Source organism: Saccopteryx leptura, chromosome 6 (assembly GCF_036850995.1).
Source record: "Saccopteryx leptura isolate mSacLep1 chromosome 6, mSacLep1_pri_phased_curated, whole genome shotgun sequence".
Lineage (NCBI taxonomy): Eukaryota > Metazoa > Chordata > Mammalia > Chiroptera > Emballonuridae > Saccopteryx > Saccopteryx leptura.
Genome location: NC_089508.1, coordinates 51,209,784 through 51,227,942, shown reverse-complemented (window position 1 = coordinate 51,227,942; position 18,159 = coordinate 51,209,784). Strand labels below are relative to the sequence as shown.

At 58.7% G+C, this 18,159-nt stretch overlaps 1 protein-coding gene across 1 annotated transcript; it reads left to right on the top strand.

The window, feature by feature from the left end:
* Window positions 1–4,408: 4,408 nt before the first annotated feature.
* SKOR1 (SKI family transcriptional corepressor 1) lies at window positions 4,409–12,830 on the top strand. The gene is made up of 9 exons (XM_066342874.1): window positions 4,409–4,515; window positions 4,738–6,916; window positions 7,950–8,040; window positions 8,974–9,081; window positions 9,594–9,665; window positions 11,098–11,172; window positions 11,423–11,497; window positions 12,006–12,071; window positions 12,702–12,830. The coding sequence occupies exons 1-9, from the start codon at window positions 4,409–4,411 to the stop codon at window positions 12,794–12,796; spliced, it is 2,868 nt and encodes a 955-aa protein (XP_066198971.1). The 3' UTR covers window positions 12,797–12,830.
* The last annotated feature ends 5,329 nt before the right edge of the window (window positions 12,831–18,159 follow it).

Sequence of the window (18,159 nt, the reverse complement as noted above, 5' to 3'; positions counted from 1 at the left end):
TGCTGAACGGAGACGCGAGGGGGATCCTGTGCGCGCCTAGGGCAGTAACCCGGAAAGGGATCTTTTGTCCGAGAAGTCCCCGGCGCCCCGCGGACTGGCTGCTGGGAACGCCCCAGAGGCCGGCCCTGGGGTCGTTGTTGGCCTTCATAGTACAATAGAGGCAGGACTGGCAGATTCTGCCGGGGGTGGGGGGACCCTGCCCATCCTCTTAAACCCCCACCACCCCGGGGGCGTCCTGGCTCTGTGATCATTGTCAACCACCACACTAGTGTCTGAGATGCCTTTTAAAAAATCATTAAGAGGCTAGAAATAATTACCGACCGGGATTGTAATTATGGGGTGGGGGAGGACGACCGAGGGAGCGGGGCTGAGCAGGTGGAAGCTGGGGGCGGCTCTCGCACTGGGAGGGAAAAGAGGTTTCTGTTTTTTCTCGGAAAGAAGAGGGTAAGAAAGGCAGAGTTAGAGAGGGGCAGAGGCACAGCCTAGGAAAGACGGAGGGGCCGGAGGCAGAGAGAGGAAAAGGCTGAGCAAACTCTGGGAGAAAAGAAAGAGAGGCAAAGAGATTCAAAAGAGAGAAAGACGAAAACCGAAGGAGGCGAAAGAGCAAGAACTCCGCAGAGATAACAGCCCTCAAACTTGAGGGTAGTTTAAAAAAAATTTTTTTTTTAAGTTAAAAAAAACAAAAAACTTGAGGATAGTTTTCTGAACTCGTTAGCCAAGGGGCTAACCCTGGCCGCCCCCTCCACCCGAGGACTAAGCCTGAAGGGTCCGCTCGCACCCCCAGAGGCTTTCCCCAGGGTCCCTTCAGACAGGGGAGACGGGAACAACACGAGTGGAGAAGTGAAGAAGGGGAGACTAACCCCAGAGGAGTTGGAACGCAGAAGGAGAAGAAAGGGCCTGTAATCCAAAGGGAGAAGGAGAACGGGGCGGGGCGGGCGACCTGGCGCTGCTGGCCGGAGAAGATTTATGGCGCCGCCCGGATTCCAAGGGCGCCGAGGGCGGGCCACGCTCGCCGCTGCTGCCGAAGTCAGTCACCGCGGTGGCCGCTGCGCCCCCTGCCCGGGGGGCCCGCCGTGCCCCAGGCTATCCTTGCCATTATTAACTTCTGTTTGATTAGGGTAATTGTTCAAACTTGGGCTGGACATTATGATTAATTACAGTTTAATTAACGTGTCCATTAAGGACACTTAATACCACTTGGGGGAGGGGAGGAAAAGGGGGTGCCCGGTGGGCAAAGAGGAAGGGAGTGCGACTGGTAACTCAAATGAAGCAGAGACCAAGATTAAGAGGGGGAGAACATGGGAACCCAGTGGGGTTGTGGGCGGAAAGAACGAAGGCAGAAACCGGCAGGCACAGAGAAGCGGGAGAGAAATGAAGTTGTGGGAAGAGAGAAGATGCCAAGGGGTGTGTGCAGCGTCAGAGAGCTAGCCCCCACCCCAGGGAAACTGAGCCAGCAGGAGAGCTAGGGAGCAGTCTAGCAGTCAACTAGCGAGCGGCCTCCCGGCGAGGCGTTGGCACCTGCCCAAGGGGCCTCCCCCGCCCCCCAAAAAAGGCCCAGTTCCCGAGTCTAACGCTCACTGAAAGAGGCAGGACCGGGCTGGGGCCGCCCCGAGACCTCCAATCCCACTCAGAAACGGCGGGGGAATGGGCTCTGCCTCTTCACAGCGGCCACCCCTCACCCCCCACCCCCGTGGGCTCTGCCCGGTCGCTGGTAGTTCTACTGGCTGTCCAGGGCCACTCTCGGACTCCCCAGCCCGGCCCCGAAAGCGCGGTACCCCTCCCTGCGACCCCTCTGTCTGAGCTATTCTTAGCCCGACGCCCGGCCTTGGCTTGGACCGATCCTGGCCCCTAGGAGGGGGACACCTCTCCACTCCGTTCTTGAGGGCTAACTTTGCGGCCCCGGGCCCTTCCTCTGTCCTTGCCCCTTTGGCGAGCGCGGGCCGCAGGTGCCGGGCGCAGGGCGCAGGTGTGCGACCGCTTACCTGGGGCGCGCGGGCCAAGGGCTGCGGAGAGGAGGCAGGCGCGGCGCGTGGCCCGCGGGCTGGCGGACCCCGGGAGGGCGCTAGTGACTGTGCGGGCGGTGGGTGTGGCGCCCCGGCTAGCAGCTGTCAGGAGTGCCAGCCCCGCGCCGGCCTCGCCACTCGGGTTGTGACCGCGCCGGGTCCGTCGCCACACCATGAACTCCAAGCTTCGGCCTCCGCTCCGGGCCCTCCCGGGGCCTCAGGGACAGCAGCGCAGGGCACACGGCCCCGCGCCCGGGGCCCTGGCGCCCCGCACCTGCTAAGAGCCGGCGCGGCGCGGGAGGGGCTGGCGGGGCCGCGGGTGTGAGCGCGTGGAGTCCGGGAGCGCGGCTGTGCGCGCGCGCGGGGAGGGGCCGCGCCGTCACCCGGAGAGCCCGGCGGATCCTGGGCTGCGCCGCGCACCTCCGCTCACCGCTCGCCCGGCTCCAGCCGCCGCCGCCGCACCGTGAGTATCCGCGTCCGGTCGCCCTCGCCCCCACACCCTGCTTCTAGAGCTTCTTTCGTTTAGTTCCGATTTGTGGCTGTTTTTATTATGACACCTAAAGACTCTATCGCCTCACTCTCACCGCTTCCCGTCCTCTCCCGGCTCACCTCTCGAGCCCCGGGAGCTGGCGAAGGCTCCCCGCGCCGCCTTAGCCTCGGCTCCCTGTCGCTGAGTACAGCCCTTCGCCTGGGCTTTCTGTTCTGGCCCTCGAAATTCGGTTCCTTTCTTAGGGTCCCCCTTCTCCTGGCCCTGGGGCCCGGGGACCCCTCCTTCCATTAGGAAAATCCTCGCGGGGACCACAGACCCTCAGCTTGGAGAAGACGAGCTCGGATCGGAGCGGCCCCTTCACTGGATGCGGGCAGGACACACCGATTTGGGGGAACCGAGAAGATAGCGTCATTTCCCGGAGCGTTGGCGCTCTCCACCCCATCCCACCCCCGGCCGCTTCCCCAGCCTGCCTGAGAGCCCGGGGGGGGGGGGGGGTGCGGGGCTTGTCCTGCTGGGGAGTTCGGACAGTGTTTTTACCTCTTAAAATGTTACAAGGGACTTCAACGCCAAAGGAGGGTCAACTTGTTTCCATTCGATCCACAGAGATACAGATGAAATAGGCAGATAACAGATAATTAGCTTGATACTAGAAGAAGGTCTGAAGACAGATGGGAGAACGAGGAGGGAGCTGGGAGAGAGAGAGAGAGACAGCTTAAGGAGGATAAAATCGACAGAGGAGGGGCGCCAAGACCGAGAGGGAAGGAGACAGAAGGTCCCAGTCTTCTTGATGAATGAAGTCTTTTGAACTCGGATCCTCTGTCCGGCTGAAGCTGCCCCTGTGAAAATGGGTTTGTTTTTTCTACCGAGTTAGAGGAGGGGCCCTCAGTGTTGGGTTGCTTGGGCCGCAGGAACACCTGCAGCAGTGGGTCGGGTGGGAGCCTGCTGTGTCTGAGGACACGTGGCCGGCCCTGGCCACCTAGAGAGCTCCGAACACCAGTTCCCCCGTCCTCCCACTGCTGAGGTCCGAGGGCCCAATGCCTCCCTTCCTCAGCCAGCGAGCAAAGCATGGACCACGCAGCAACTTTTGACCTGAAACCTTGTAGTGGCTCCGGAGACTGGCCAGGATTCCCTTCAGCCTGTAAGAGCCGGGAGAGCCCAGCACGAATGATACTCAGAAAGGAGACGGCCCTCGCCTCCCCAAAAAAGAAGAAGCCCAGAGACTAGAGAGACTGCTCTCGGCCTGGGAAATCGGTGTATCTGAAAGAGGAAAACTTAGGGAGTGGGCAGTTAAAAGCGAAGGATAAAAGTGGCTTCTAAGAAACTTCCTTTAGAACCTCTTAGTCTCACGCGCTGACCCGGATGGAAACCAGCTTTGGTCTAGAACGCAGCTAAAAATGCAGAAAATGTGGTTAGAAACTGCGTGACCCTGGTCCCACTGATGGCTGGAAAGAAAACGATTTCTATTCCCAGCTGAAATCTTTCTAACTAACGAACGCGGTGCTCCGGACGTGAGAGGAGAATCTCGCGTTTGTAGAAACCAGTGTTGTTTTCCCGGGGAGCCGGCTTGGGCCGGAGCTGGTGACCTGGGGCCGCCCTGGGGCTGGGCGCGCACGGCGTGCTTCGGAGGGAGCCGGGTTCAGCACCGTGAACAGCGGTTGCTTCAGACTCGCTCCCTCTCGCACGCAGCCCGGAGACCCTCCTCCCCCCTCCCGCCCCCTGCTGTCGGTAGCTGGGCAGTGACCGCCCCTCCCCCAACCCCTCTTCGCGCTACCCCCTCCCTCCCGCGTGCACGCAACACTGAGCTGAGGGGCGGCCGGTCCCCGAAGTCCGGGCTTGAGGACCTGGGCCGGTAGGGCAGGCTGAGAGGGTGTCGGAAGGCGCACGGATCTCGGCACCCAGAAGCCGGGGTTCAGCAATGTCTTTGCTGTGTGGCCTTGGGCAAGTCACTCTCCGTCTCTGGGCTCCACTTCTTCCCCATTCCGAAAACAGGATTGCTTTCTTAGCTGCCTGGGCATTCCTGAGGTCTCGATTACCCCTTCTGCTCCTCCAGACCCTGGGGGCTTTTGTTCCGGCGCCAGCACGCGTCTGAATAACAAAAGGCGCCCGTCTAGGGGGCGAATGAGCTTGGACTCCCCATTGCCAAGATTCCCCCGCGCGCCCGACTCGGCGCGCCCCGCTGGGCGGGCCCGAGCCGCGGCGGCGCTGAAAATGGCTCATCTGCTCTCTGCTTTCTCTGTTTCGCAGGAGCGGCGGCATGGAAGCTCTCACCACGCAGCTGGGGCCGGGGCGCGAGGGTACCTCCTCGCCCAACTCGAAGCAGGAGCTGCAGCCCTACTCGGGCTCCAGCGCTCTCAAACCCAACCAGGTGGGCGAGACGTCGCTGTACGGGGTGCCTATCGTGTCTCTGGTCATCGACGGCCAGGAGCGCCTGTGTCTGGCGCAGATCTCCAACACCCTCCTCAAGAACTACAGCTACAATGAGATCCACAACCGCCGCGTGGCCCTGGGCATCACGTGTGTGCAGTGCACGCCGGTGCAGCTGGAGATCCTGCGTCGCGCCGGGGCCATGCCCATCTCCTCGCGCCGCTGCGGCATGATCACGAAGCGCGAGGCCGAGCGCCTGTGCAAGTCGTTCCTGGGCGAGCACAAGCCGCCCAAGCTGCCCGAGAACTTCGCCTTCGATGTGGTGCACGAGTGCGCGTGGGGCTCGCGCGGCAGCTTCATCCCCGCGCGCTACAACAGCTCGCGTGCCAAGTGTATCAAGTGCGGCTACTGCAGCATGTACTTCTCGCCTAACAAGTTCATTTTCCACTCGCACCGCACACCCGACGCCAAGTATACTCAGCCCGACGCCGCCAACTTCAACTCGTGGCGTCGTCACCTTAAACTCAGTGACAAGTCGGCCACGGACGAACTGAGCCACGCCTGGGAGGACGTCAAGGCCATGTTCAATGGCGGCACTCGGAAGCGGACCTTCTCGCTGCAAGGAGGCAGCGGCGGCGGTGCTAATGGAGGGTCGGGCGGGCAAGTGAAAGGTGGAGCCGGCGGCGGCGGCGGCGGGGGTGGCCCCGGGTGCGGCGCGGAGATGGCTCCGGGCCCGCCGCCCCACAAAAGCCTGCGTTGCGGCGAAGATGAGGCCACCGGGCCTCCTGGGCCGCCGCCTCCCCACCCGCAGCGGGGCCTCGGTCTGGCCGCGGGAGCGGGCGGCCCGGCGGGGCCTGGAGGACCTGGCGGAGGCGCGGGCGTACGTAGCTACCCGGTGATCCCGGTGCCCAGCAAGGGCTTCGGCCTCTTGCAGAAGCTGCCCCCGCCGCTTTTCCCTCATCCTTACGGCTTCCCCACGGCCTTCGGCCTCTGCCCCAAAAAGGACGACCCGGTGCTGGGGGCGGGCGAGCCCAAGGGCGGCCCAGGCGCCGGGAGCGGCGCGGGCGCGGGCGCGGGCGGCCCAGGAGCCGGCCACCTGCCCCCGGGGGCTGGGGCGGGCCCCGGGGGCGGCGCCATGTTCTGGGGTCACCAGTCCTCCGGAGCAGCCAAGGACGCGGCCGCCGTGGCCGCCGCCGCCGCCGCGGCCACCGTGTACCCGACGTTCCCCATGTTCTGGCCGGCGGCGGGCAGCCTCCCGGTGCCGCCCTACCCGGCCGCGCAGAGCCAGGCCAAGGCCGTGGCGGCGGCTGTGGCGGCGGCGGCGGCGGCAGCGGCGGCGGCGGCGGGTGGCGGCGGCCCCGAGCCCCTGGACGGTGCGGAGACGGCCAAGGAGGGCGGCCTGGGAGCCGAGGAGCGCTGCCCGAGCGCTCTGTCCCGCGGGCCGCTGGACGAGGACGGCGCGGACGAGGCGCTGCCGCCGCCCCTGGCCCCGCTGCCCCCGCCGCCGCCGCCGCCGCCCGCCCGCAAAGGCTCGTACATTTCGGCCTTCCGGCCTGTGGTCAAGGACACGGAGAGCATCGCCAAGCTCTACGGCAGCACCCGCGACGCCTACGGCGCGGGGCCGGCGCGGGGCCCGGGGCCGGGGGCGGGCTCCGGCGGCGGCTACGTGAGCCCGGACTTTCTGAGCGAGGGCAGCTCCAGCTACCACTCCGCCTCGCCCGACGTCGACACGGCGGATGAGCCCGAGGTGGACGTGGAGTCCAACCGGTTCCCCGACGAGGAGGGCCCGGCGGACGAGCCCGAGCCCGGCGGCCCAGAGGGCGACCGCGCCCCCGGGCCCCCGTCTACGGCCTCCTCGGGCCCCGACGGCCCCACGGACTCTCCGGAAGGCGGCAGTCCTCGCCTCCGGCGCCGCCCGGGGCCGCCCCCAGCCAGCCGGTCCGTGTTTGGAGACCTGGCGGTGGACGACGCGGTGCGGAGACCGGAGCGGAGCCCGCCGAGCGGCGGGTACGAGCTGCGAGAGCCTTGCGGGCCGCCGGGGGGCCCCGCGCCGGCCAAGGTGAGCCCCGCGCGAGCCCCGCGGGTCGGGCCTCCCTGCTGACCCCTCGGCCCCGCGGGGATGCGCGGCCAGCCTCGGCCGGGTGGGGGGCGGGAGTTTCGTTCCGAGCGAGCGTTCGAGCAGCAGGCCTCGCTGTTCCGAGTGTGCCCGGCTTCAGGAGCCCCGCACGGGAACCCTCCGCTGAGAGTGTCGGAAGATGGGGGCGGGAGGCGGGCCTGAGAAACGCCTGTGCTGTGTCTCCATTGATGGGGGTGAGGGGGAGACAGGGAGGGACCGCTGGTCACACAGAAGCAGAAAATGACAAATAAAAGGGGTCTGGAGAAAGAAAGCGGAGGAGAGGGACCCAAAGCCAGAGAGTAGCGCTGGTGAGGCCGGGCCCATAGCACCCCCGTCCGAGTGGGGGTCGGAGCCCCGAGGAAGAGCTGCCGGTTCGGAGAGGGCGCCTCTTCCCAAAGCCGGCCCCAGAACCTTCCATCTCAACTCATAGCTGTCTGGGTCTCTTCAAATTCCCGCCTTGAAAACTACAGGGTTTGTGGTGTGACTCTGTCCAGACGCTGCTCGGGGACGGGGTGGGTGGGTGAAGCTAAGCGGAATTGTTGGCCATTTGAAAGTGGGTGCGCACACTTGTACCTTTCCATTCGGTCCATTAAAACACGAATCGTTAGCCAGATGCAAAAGGCGTCATTTATGCCCGGGACCGGGCGCGGGAGGGAGGCGAGATGTCGAAAAGGAGGCAGGCGAAGAAAGAGGGGGCAGCTTTGAACGGCTCTTGTTTTCGGAACCGCTTTGTGTGTCGGATGATTTTCTCGAAGGTGCAAATAATTATCCTGAATCTACCACCGTGCTGCGGCCCCCAAGGGCGCGAGGCTGTGCGGTGTCCGTCACCGCCGCCCGGGGCGCTCCAGTCCCACCCGCTTAGCCAGCCTCCGCCACCCCTTCCGCGTTCCCTCCCAGCCGTGGCGCAGGGCTCGGCAGCTCCCGGACGCCGCCAAACGCCCCTCTCTAACCGCCTGTCATTTCTCGGCCGACGCAGGTGTACGCGCCCGACCGGGACGAGCACGTGAAGAGCGCCGCTGCGGCGTTGGGGCCCACGGCCTCCTACCTCTGCGCCCCTGAGGCCCACGGTAACGCCCCCAGCCCTTCCGAGAAGGTCTCTGGCCAATGTGATGCGGGGACAGCAGGCAGAGGGCCGACAGAGGGCCGGGCCAGGAGAGGTCTGAGAGGAAAGTCAAATGGAGACAGGCAGGGAAAGCGACAGAACGAGAGGGAAAGAAAGACAATGAAAGAAAAAGGAAGCTAAGCGAGAACTTTCAGCAACTTCATCGTTTGGTTACCTAACAACAAACCTCCCTCTCCCGCACAGAAACATGCTCATGTACACTTCGAACACTGGGTTAAAACCTTTTTTTAAATCACCACTGGAACCCCTGTCAAGTGCTTTCATTTATAAAGCAAGTGTTTTCGACCGTGAGGTACCCCCGTGGTCAGGCCCGGTCCCGCGAACGGTGGGGGCGCTTGGCTGCGCACTTGGGTCCCCCTGCAGCGCGCTGGTAGCTGTAGCCCAGAGCTGTTGGGGGTGGGGAAGCCCTGCACGTGCGCGAGGGACCTCGTGGCTCGCAGATGAGGGGCTGGAGGCTGAGGGAATCCAGACTTGCCGAGCCTAGGATCCTGTTTCCCTCGCCGCCTCCACCCCGCGGTCACTGCCTGGGCCGCGTTCTCCGCGGGAGTGGCGCAGAGGGACCCGCGGCCACACGCGCTCGCGGTGCCCCAGTATCTGCGTGCGATGTAGGTCGCTTGTCCCTGGTGGGCTCGGCTGCTCGTATTGCTCTCTTCCAAGGCGCTGGGGAAGGGGCGTGGAGCCCGAGAAGAGCAAACTGCGCGCGGGGGAGGGCACGCCGAGCGGAAAGCCTGAGGGTGCGAGCCCAAGCGCACAGCATGAAACAGCGGCGGCCACGGAGCTTTTAATTAGGGCTCGAGCGCCCGGACTGCGGCAGCTCTGGCCGTATCCGGGTCACGGTTTCTTTGCCTCTCTTTGAAACTCGGTTTATTGCCTTAAGAGCCAGATAAGGAAGACAATCACTCGACCGCCGACGATTTGGAAACGAGGAAATCCTATCCAGACCAAAGGAGTATCTCCCAGCCAAGTCCTGCAAATACAGACCGAGGTGAGCCCTAGGATCCTCGCGCACCACCCCCAGTCGGGAGTGGGGGCCCTGGTGGTCTAGATTCCCACCAGCTTTGGCTTGTGAGGAAGGCTTTCAATCAAGCGTAAGCTGCTGTGTATCCCCTTCTGCGGCTGGTAGATAAATATTTAAATAGCGCGGGCAAGGTGCAGGCCAAGTTTGAGTTGCTTACCTCCTTGCTAGATTTGGGGCGCTTTCAGATAAGAGAAGAGGGCACTTTAGAAGGAAATGAGGGGAACCATTACCCGTATAAAGCAGGTCAAAGGGCACTTCCTGCCCTAAGACAGCCTATCTTCCTGGATTTCCTATAGTGAATCAATCCCTAAAATGATAGCTTGGAAAATGGGTAGTGCTAGATTCCTGCAACTGTCTCTCGTAGTGGCAGAGGGTCTGAAGTAGGTTCCTGACTTAACATAGTCCCCAGGAAGCTCATCCGTCCTCCCCCAAGGCCTCTCCAAGGACAGAACCCCCTCTTACCTGCCCTTGTATCCCAGGTGAAGATGGGCTCACCCTGGATGTGACAGCAACTCAACTAGTGGAGAAAGATATCGAGAACCTGGCCAGAGGTGAGGTTAAATCTGTGAAATGGGGCTACCCTGTGCTTGTAGGAGATGGGCCCCTTTTGTAGAGGGGTGTTATTCCTGTAGGAGTGTGTGTGAGAAGATAGAGCTCTTGGGAAATCGATTTTCAGTGAGTGGAAAGGATAACCCCCTAAACACATTGTCTGGGCACAGAGGTGTGTGTATGTGAGTAGGGGTGACTAGAAGGAACCAAATCCCCAGAAGTTCATTGGAAGTTTGAGTTTCTAAGGCCAGGTCTGTCTGAACAGCCCAGTGAGAAAGCGAAATTAGTCAAGACCCTCGGAACTAGATGCACATGGGGAATCAGATAGGACAACCTGGGTCTCTCAAACTCACTGGAAACACGACTTTCTGAATAGCAAGATTCCTACGAGGCATTTACTTTAGGAATGTCCAAGAGGTTAACTTTTTCCCCCCCGGAATTAATGCATAACCACTCACCCCACCCTAAATGGGGGTGAGGATGGAGCTTGTTTGCAGATTAGGATCCTGGGGTTGTTGCTCAGCCTACAAAGGAAAGTGTGACTTCAGGCACAAAAGAAGGGAACCTGTAACTCCACTTTACTCCTTTATCTTCCATTTTCGTGTTGTTGAGCACCTGTTAGGGAAGGATCTCTCAAAGAGCCTCTTCTCCTGGGGAGGACCCAGATGCCAGTAGCTCCACGGGGAGGACAGCCCCCTGCCACTTCTCTGGAGCTGGTTATTGAGGGCACGAGCAGAGTTCTCCACACCTGCTTTCTCCTCTGTCTCCAAACCAGGCCAGGGATGAGCTTGGAAATTGTTGTGGGGAGAAAGAAAAGCTTTGGTGGTCTTTCACTCTGCATAGTTACAGATTTTCCAGGATATGCAATTACCTTCAAAATCATCGGTGCTTTATATGCGTGTTCTTAGCATGGGTTTGGGGTCTGGGGACCTCTTGAAATGGTAAACAAACTGTTGTGAGTATATGTATTTTTCCAGGGCCAGAGTCCAAGGCTTTGACCAGATTCTCTCTCCACTGTATTATTGAAGGGAGGGATTAGATCTGACTTTTGAAGGGATAAATCGAGTCCTCCTTGACTAGCCTCTAAGATTAGGGAGTTAGGAACAACCCAAAGCAGATGCCACTCTGCTTAGTGCATTGAGCCAGGACCTAAAAGTGGAAAATGCATTCTACCATTCTGATTGGATTCTCCCAGGCAATCTATCTCCTAGCCCCTTTTCCTCATCCAAATCCTGTGGAAGCAAATGGGTAAACTGAGTTCTGAGGGCCTCTACCTACGCCCCCTCACACACACACACACACACACACACACACACACACACACACACACACCCATCTCAGGACTGTTGGCCTGGGCAGGACTTGCATGCCTCTGGTCCTCCAGAGTTCTGCACATCCTCTCCTCCTTCACCGCCCACTCTCGCCCCTTTATAGACGAATTGCAAAAGCTGCTCCTGGAGCAAATGGAGCTCCGCAAGAAGCTGGAGCGAGAATTTCAGAGCCTCAAAGGTACCCCCATCCCGACGCACCTTGCGCCACCCCTCGTGGCCAGAACCTTCTTCCCGCTTGCGGGCCTGGCTCCGGGACCCCAGTGCAAGCAGCTTTCCCAGCGCGCCCTGCGGAAGCCGCGGAGCCCTCTTTTCCTGGAGTTTCCAGCCAGGCCAAAGCCTGAGGGGGTGGGAATGGGGATAGGGAGTGGGGAAACGGGGCCCAGGGAGGGGGCCATGCTTAACAGCTCCCACTTAATCAATTTGCACAGATAATTTTCAGGATCAAATGAAAAGGGAATTGGCTTATCGAGAAGAAATGGTGCAACAGCTGCAAATTGTCAGAGGTAAGACGGGAGTCAGGTGAGCGCGTGCACAGGCCGTAACTGCCTCTCCTCTGGCAGGAGCCGCAATGTTGGCTCAGTCATTTGGATTTAAATTGAAGGTAATTTAACAATTATTTTTCTTATTTAATATCCTTTGTATACTCTGATTAGCCTCAGAATGGCAAGCGAGCCCAGCAAACGGCTTGCAGGCATCATTACATGGAGTGATTGAACTTCTTATCGCGGCAATTTCCATGGTTTCTAAATTAAAAATCGAGGCGTAAAATTACCTGGGAAGTAATGCCTAAGTTTGCTTTAATTTTGGTTAGATCCGTCTGCCTTGAAGCGCCATCCCAGGCCATTTCCTCCCTCCACCAGGCTGCAGTTTGGAACGCTGATGCCCCCTCCCTCGGTCCCCCGGACTTGTGTTTGCGAAGGGCTGGGAAGAGGGTGAAGCTGGGGCTGTGACTCCGCCTGCCGGCCAGAGGGTGGGCTCATTTCAGCACCCGCCCTTCCCCCTGTCTTCCAGACACGCTGTGTAACGAGCTCGACCAGGAGCGGAAGGCGCGCTATGCCATCCAGCAGAAGTTAAAAGGTGCGAAGCCTAGGAACAGAGATAGGAGGGGTGCCAGGCGCTGGCTGTGCCAGAGAATGAACGAACGATCGAATGGGTGGGTGGATGGATGGGTGGGTGGGTGGATGGATGGATGGGTGGATGGATGGATGGATGGATGGATGGATGGATGGATGGATGGATGGGTGGGTGGGTGGATGGATGGATGGATGGCAGGTATAGAGAGGGGAAAGTCTACATGATCCCGGTCTACATGGATCAGAAGCTGAAACGAGGAAAACAGGATTTGCTTTTAATGCGGAAATGAGTTCAGAACCGGTGGGATACGGAGAAAGAGCCCCTTGGGCTCTGGGCATTAGAAAATCTGCCCTCAGATCCAAATCTGGCCTTGGGCAGATGGACCTTTCTCTTTCTGTGCCTCAGTTTCCTCTTCTGTAAAACGGGGCTATTGAACCAGAGCAGTGGTTTTGAATCATCGGGATCTCTCTCCTACCCTCCTGTCTGATCTGCTCCCTTGAAAACCCCTAAGTCAGAAGAGGGTGGGCGAGAGCCGGGCGGGCAGAGGAGAGGGACGGGTGGGCCCCGGGTGGGCCCCACCCCGACAGCCAGGCAGGTGAGGCACCCACACGGCTTGCCTGACTGTCTCTCCAGAAGCCCACGACGCCCTGCACCACTTCTCCTGCAAGATGCTGACTCCCCGCCACTGCACAGGCAACTGCTCCTTCAAGCCCCCGCTGCTGCCCTAGGGCCGGCCCGGCCGCGCCCGCGCGCCCTCAAGCCATGCTGCTCTCTTCTTGTAAATACCCGCGGCCGAGGCGGCCGAGAGCGAGGAACAAGCCATTGGGATCGGACCGATGTAAATACAGCCTCCCGCCCGCCCTCCTCCGGGGTCCTGGGCCAGGACCGCCCACTCCAGGGCGCCTCAGCCCAGGGCCCCGGCTCCGTTTCCAAGTGTAAATACTACTCGCCCCGCGGTTGAACCCCCGGGCACTGGACCTCTGGGGTTAACTGAACAGAAGGGGATAATAAAGGGAAGAGGGCGGCTTCTCTCCGCCCCTGTACAGTCTCGGACACCCAATTGTGATCACAATGTAGCAACTTCGCTGGCGCTGGCCCCGCGTTCCCCATCCCGTCCACTTCCGAAACTTGTTCCTAATGACAAAGTGGCTACGTGCAATGGATATAAGTGTACTGTGAGTCTCCTGGTTCAGCGTTGAGTTTCATTTATTTATTCTGGAGGTTATTTTGCTTCCTTCTCCTGGGCCTACTTCCTATCCCGTTTTGCAGTCCCTCTTGGGTTTTGCTTTGTCTATTATTTGTTATAACCTCTTGATGTAACAGCACTTTAAAAAGGGCGACGACTCACGAGATGGAGACCACCTTGTATCCGTGACTTTTGTTTTTAATAATAATAATAATAATAATAAAAACCTGTCACTTTCTGAGGTTGTGGAAGTGGAAGCTGGGGCAGGGTGATCGTAGATGGGCTAAGAACTGCGCAACAGGTGGAGCGTGGGGACAGCAGCGAGGGTCCGGGGCCACCCAGGCTGAGAATCGAAGCCCCTCGGGTGGGCAGCAGCGAGCTCCTGACCTCTCCACCAGTTCTCAACACGCACCCAGCTTGCCCCACAAGTGACGCTCTCTCCTCACTTAGGACCCTCATTTGGGCCCGGCCCGGGTAAAGGGGACTACGATGGCATGGTTCCTGTGGCCCTGGTCTCTGATTCTTGAGAGTGCTCGCAGGGGACGGGAGAGTTGATTCAAGCCATTTCCAGACTGTCCCACCGGGGAAGTAACCTCCTGGGCGCTCAGAGACGGGGCCCTGCCCGGAATCCTAGATTCAAACAATTGCCAGGAGGCGCAGACACCGTGGGGCGGGGTGGGGGGTGAGGTAGGCTGGCTGGACTTGGGAGGGGTGGGCTTGGGTAGGCAGGGCGAGACCACCCTAGGGCACAGACGCCCTCTCACCAGTCCTGCCACTCCCCGAAGGGAAGGAGCCCTGGCAGAGTTTACCGTTCCATCCATTTTAGTCCGAGTGGGAGGACGTGGAGGGTGAAGCCCACCAGCCGCCAGTTCGGGTCGCCCTGCTCGCCAGGCCCTGACGGTGTGAGGGTGGCAGGGCGCCGAGGCCGCGGTTGCTGAGGCCTCAGCCGGCCAGGGGCCTCCCGGGCTGGGCTCCGTCCCCACAGCTCACTTGCCAGTGGGGCTGCAGATGAAGGATGGAAACTGCAGCGCACTTTTTGCGGTGGGGGGCGGGGAGGGGAAAGTGTAAATGCAATGGAGAGTGCACAGAATTGGGGACCCTGCAGCCCAGGCGTCCAGTGTCACCTCCTTGGCTGACTAGCAAGGGTGACATGTCGCTCCTAGGCCTCGGTGTCCATCTCTGTAGAATAATAGTCCCCTCTTCCCGCGGAAGCGCCCTGGGAGGGAAGCAAAGCGTGAGGCAGCACGGTCCTCTGCGGGGACCCGCGCCCCAACGACCCCGCCCTCCCGACACCACCCCAGGCTCTCCCTGCGCGTAGGGCTCGGGGCGACTCGGGGCGCCCGCAACCGAGACCCTGGAAGCGGACGTGCGGCTCCACGCCGCCCGCACAGCGGCTGGGGCCGGGAAGTTTGATGGCTGGTGGTCTAGACTGGCCGGGAGCGGAGCCAGCGAGCGTGGTCGAGCTCGGAGCCGCCAGGAAGGGCAGCCCCATCGCGCTGTCAAGGCGGGAAACCGGTCCCCAGGGCACCCTGCGCCGAGGCTCGGAGTCCTCAAGCCCCAAGTTTCTCCGAGGCCTAGACAATGAGGGGACACGAGAGACAAGGGCGGTGGGGGCGCCGGGTAAACAGGGAAACGTCGCAAAGGGAAGTGGCCCCGAGACGCACGATCTCCCAACAGGGACCCTTCAGGGAGCGGGCGCTTGTCCTATCGGTGGAACGGACCAGGTCCGTCTGCGCTGCGCCCAAGGCGAAATTGGGGTCCACAGAAGAAGTGACTCGCGTCCTCAGGGCGTGCGGGGGGCGAGCGCACCTGGAGCAGGGCTGGAGGGTGCGGGAACCTTTCCCCGCGGCGGAACCGCGCCTCTGGGAGCCGCGCTTTCTTCTCTGTAAAATGGAAAAGCAGTGACTACCCAGGCAGGAAGTTCAGTGGCTGCGGCTCCCAGAAAAGAGCCTAGCAAACACTCCTTTTCGCTTTTCCTTTCCGAATTCCCCAAAGTGGAGGGAAAAACCGCAGGCAGCTGGGACCTGACTGAGAGGGCGCCCTATCTGGGACGGAATCCCTGAGGATTGGAAGTGGAGGCGGATCCGACCCAGAAAGCTCTGTCGCAAAACCCTCCTGAGTTCCGCGTCCTTTCAAAAGTGGTTTGTTCTCCACTAAATGTTAACAACCAAACGATTGGTATGGATGTAATTATCAATAATTATACGAATTATTGCTGATTGTAGGGCTCGTAGCTACTTTAATTAGTTTACCAGATTCTAATTAAGTTAAATGAAACATTAATAGGGAAAATATGCTTTAAAAAAAAAAACCCACAGGATTTTTTGGGGGGTCGATTTCTCGCCACAATGTTGCCACCTTGCGACACATTTTAGACATTACATCCAGCGTCCAAAGGCCCAAGACTAAGGCGCCTTGCCTTACGGGAGAAAAAGTGGGGCTTGGGGAATTGGGAGAGGGCTGGAGGGCACAGAATGTCCTCCCGGCTGGTCTTGCTGGGTGTTTGGTTCTGCACCTCGACCCCGGCTGTGCCCACGGGAGATCTGGCTCTGTAGTCTGAGGGCTGGGGGTAAAGTACCAGAAATGCGCCTTCGACCTCCCACTCCCTTTTTCAGTAGAGGAATTCTAAGAGGAACTTTGGTCCCCTATAGGGAGGCGCTGTGGGACAGGTGGCCTCTATCGTCACCTGTCCCGGTGAATCCAGGGTGAGAAACTGAAAGAAGCTGCAGGAGCTAGTGGAGACCACATCAGGTTGCTTGATTTTTCACTCCTGTGGGAGAAGCCAGTAGGTTGCTCTCCACCTCTGTAAATTGGGGCAACCTGTTGGCAAAAGACCCCTGATTCCTGTGACTAACCTCTGTGTTCCCATAGCACTTGGTTCATGAGGCACTTGGTTCATGATCATTTCCCTGACTTATCCTTGATTGTGTATGTAACAGGGCCACATCTTGCTCTTCTTTGTGACGTCCAACATAAGGCCCAGTGCATCATAGGTGCTTAAGAGTTGTCTAGATGAATGGGTTTTAACTTTGTAGTTAATCTAGGTACTGGAAATGTCTGAGGGAAGGAATCCCTAGATGCTTCTGGACAATAGCTACTGGGAAGCAATTAAGCTTATTTGCATAAGGTTAATTAAGCACAGGTTTACTGCTCAGAAGATCCTTCATCAAGAGGATTAGTTTAAGGGAGCAAGTGTCAGGTGAGGGATTATCAACCTAGAATAGGAAAACTTTCTTCCTCTTCCAAATGCATCCCAAAGAGGGTGCTCCTTCACTCTCACATTTTGCCAGGTCCCTGGGCACATACCAGTTCACCCATTTCCAGCTACCCTGATCTAAAGTATAGCCTTCATCCTTTGCAAAAGGGCGACTTCTGACTTTGAATTCAGAACACCAATAAAGGCAGCATGGACTTGCATGCTCTTTCCATTTATTCTAAACATCTTTGTCTACCACTCTCTCCCCTCCCCCCAAGGTGCATAGTGTTTGGTTAAGTGCACAAACTCTAGAGCCAGATTTCCTGGGTCTTAATCCCCTCTCTACCACCAATTAGTAGTATAACATCAAGCAAGTTGTTGAATCTCTCTGTGCCTCAGCTTCCTCATTTATAAAAGAAGGGGAAAGGGTACCTACTTCATGGAACTGTGCATAGCCAGGAGAGTCGGCCCGGTCTCTCAGGCTTTTCCAGGATGAGGAATTGCCCATCTTATCTAATTTCTTCTCTCAGACAACAGTCATGACAAGAATGATGTTTCTTAGAAGAAGGAGAAAGCTGCTACACAAACGTTTGGTCGTTTTTTTATCTGGCATCCCAGAAAAAGACATTTAAAACCACTCACCCAATTGCCCAAGTGGCATCCAGAAAAGAACCACAGGCATCTGGGGGGGGGGGGGAGAAAAGCCAAAAATTGCCCTCTAACTCTATGCATTGAGGCCTGTGAGCCGAGGAGGAAGCCAACGAGAAGTCCCACAGACCCTTATTCTCGACTGTTACCTCGAAAGGGTCATTTCACCTTCAGTTAAGAAAACAGAAATGGATCCCTAATGGAACGCTGCGTGGCAGCTGCGAGGACCCGGGGAGAGTACCCGCCTCTGCCCCTGGACGGGCGCTGGGGCTCCGCCTCTGACTGCCTGTCCAAGCTGTGGCCCTGCGAGCGCAGGAGGCCCACCGACTGGTCTCCCAGAGGCTACAGGGACAGCCAGGAGGACTAAGTGGTGCTCAGGCACCAGCAAAGATTAAGCACCAACACTTTTTTCCTAGAAAAAAACAACTGATATTTCAAAAAAAAAAAAACATTGACTGAGTCATCACAAAAAACCTGAACTTTGATGGACTTTTTCTTCTCGTCTTACTAGTTAGAAGTGTACTTTTTGCAACTGAATGACCTTGGAGCAGGACCCTCATTCTTTCAGATTCTGTCTTTAAACATCTCAGGCCACTTACTAGTTATATAAACTTGCTCAGGTTACTTTACTTCTCAGTGTCTTCTGTAAAATAGTGACAGTAACACCCGCAAGGCTGGGCTGTCAGAAATATTAAAATGAGGTGTTGGTGAAGCCCCTGACTCGTGGTAGGTGCCCGATAAGGAGTGGGCATTATGCTTTTTTTGATTCAGGGGCAGTATTAGGAGTTAGTCTTGTTGCAAGTTCCTGTTTGAGATTGCTTTATGTTAATCGTAGCACTAAAGCCCTGTATGTTTTGAACCTAAAATGGATCAACTTTGGCAAGACCATTTCCTGAAGTGTAAGCTATGGTAAAACTCAGGATAGTGCTGAGGGAAGCAGAGTAAGGATGGAAAAGATGGAAGACTGAGGCCCAAAGGCCAGACGGAAAAAGAAAGGCAAATGGAATACGGAAAAAGAAAGGCAAATGAAAGAGGAGTTTGACTATTGCTTGTGGCCGGTA